Below are 1,425 nucleotides of genomic sequence, written 5' to 3' on the forward strand. Positions count from 1 at the left end.
AGACCAGGCTGGTCTCGAACTCACAGAGATCCGCCTGCCTCTGCCTCCCGAGTGCTGGGATTAAAGGCGTGCGCCACCACCGCCCGGCTTAACTTTTTCCTAATGGTCTGTCAAGATCCTGTGGAGTTCTATGCCAGATAACTTGTAGAATTTAGAGGATACATTGTTCATGGTCTGAGTCAGGGGATACTGCTGACTACAAAGAGGGCCTCATAGAATGTTGGCTTTAGAACTAGGAAGATTTTTGCATATATTTAATAGCTTGTAAAAACTTGGGCAAGTTAATAACTGAATCTGTTTCCTTGTATGCAAAAGTAAGATAATGCTCCTGTGCCAGATGGTCCACCTGTCCTCCCAGCACTTGGGAGTGGGAGCTGGAGGGTCATTCCCAGCTGCTTAGAGTTCAAGGCCCGTTTGGGCTGTGTGGACCCTGTCTCAAAAACAAAACAAAAAGCCTGGCCTGTGGTAGTGGCACACGCCTTTAATCCCAGCACTAGGGAGGCAGAGGCAGGCGAAATCTCTGAGTTCAAGGCAGGCCTGGTCTACAAGAGCTAGTTCCAGGACAGGCTCCAAAGCTACACAGAGAAACCCTGTCTTGGAAACAAAAAACAAAAAAAACCCAAACTCCAAAAAAGCCCTAACAAACCAAAATAGAACCACAAAAAAACCCCACCCAAAATGAAACGAAAACTGGAATGTTTTTGTTAGTTTACAAGATCTTTGTTATTATTATATGGAAATGTGATGGCTTTGAATGTGCCCATAGCGTAATGTCAAGTGCCTTGTCCATAGCATAATGTCGAGTGCCTTTGCTCACCGACACCAAGCCCCGCTAGCCTCTTGTATTTGGATAACTCATTTTTAAGGAGTTTCTTCCTTTTTGTAAATGAGTTGAACGTCATGGCTGTGGTGACCAGGATTCTCTGGTCCATTGATCAGGTTTACTAATGACAAATATGTGTGTTTTCCCCAGCTACCTCCTGAATCCCTATACGATCCTGTCTTGTGTTGCCAAGTCTACCTGCGCCATCAACAACACCCTCATTGCTTTCTTCATTTTGACCACAATGAAAGGTAAGGCGCCCAAGAAGAGTATAAAATAGGCAGGACTTTATTACACCTATGTTCCAGATTTTTCTCTTTTCTTTTCTTTTCTCTTTTCTTTTCTTTTCTTTTCTTTTAAGCAGCATAGGCTGCACATGGTAGCACATACCTATAATCCCAACAACTGGGAGGTTAAGCCAAGAGGATAAAAAATTCAAGGCCAGCCTATGTTGTATAGCAAGAATTTGACTCAAAAAGAAAGAAAAAAAATACAATATTTTTTAGAAATTACACACAAATAATAAAAGATTATTTTTTATTAATAATCTTTTAGAAAATGGAGCTAAGCCGAGAAAAAAAGTTAGTTCTAAAATATCTATT

At 41.4% G+C, this 1,425-nt stretch overlaps 1 protein-coding gene across 1 annotated transcript in view; it reads left to right on the forward strand.

The window, feature by feature from the left end:
- Pigu (phosphatidylinositol glycan anchor biosynthesis class U) overlaps positions 1-1,425 on the forward strand; it is a 90,446-nt gene that overhangs the window by 31,779 nt on the left and 57,242 nt on the right. Inside the window, exon 6 of the mRNA XM_005363085.2 lies at positions 974-1,074. Within this exon, the coding sequence (XP_005363142.1) occupies positions 974-1,074 (101 nt within the window). The remainder of the gene's footprint in view (positions 1-973; positions 1,075-1,425) is intronic.

This window comes from Microtus ochrogaster, linkage group LG8 (genome assembly GCF_000317375.1).
Source record: "Microtus ochrogaster isolate Prairie Vole_2 linkage group LG8, MicOch1.0, whole genome shotgun sequence".
Lineage (NCBI taxonomy): Eukaryota > Metazoa > Chordata > Mammalia > Rodentia > Cricetidae > Microtus > Microtus ochrogaster.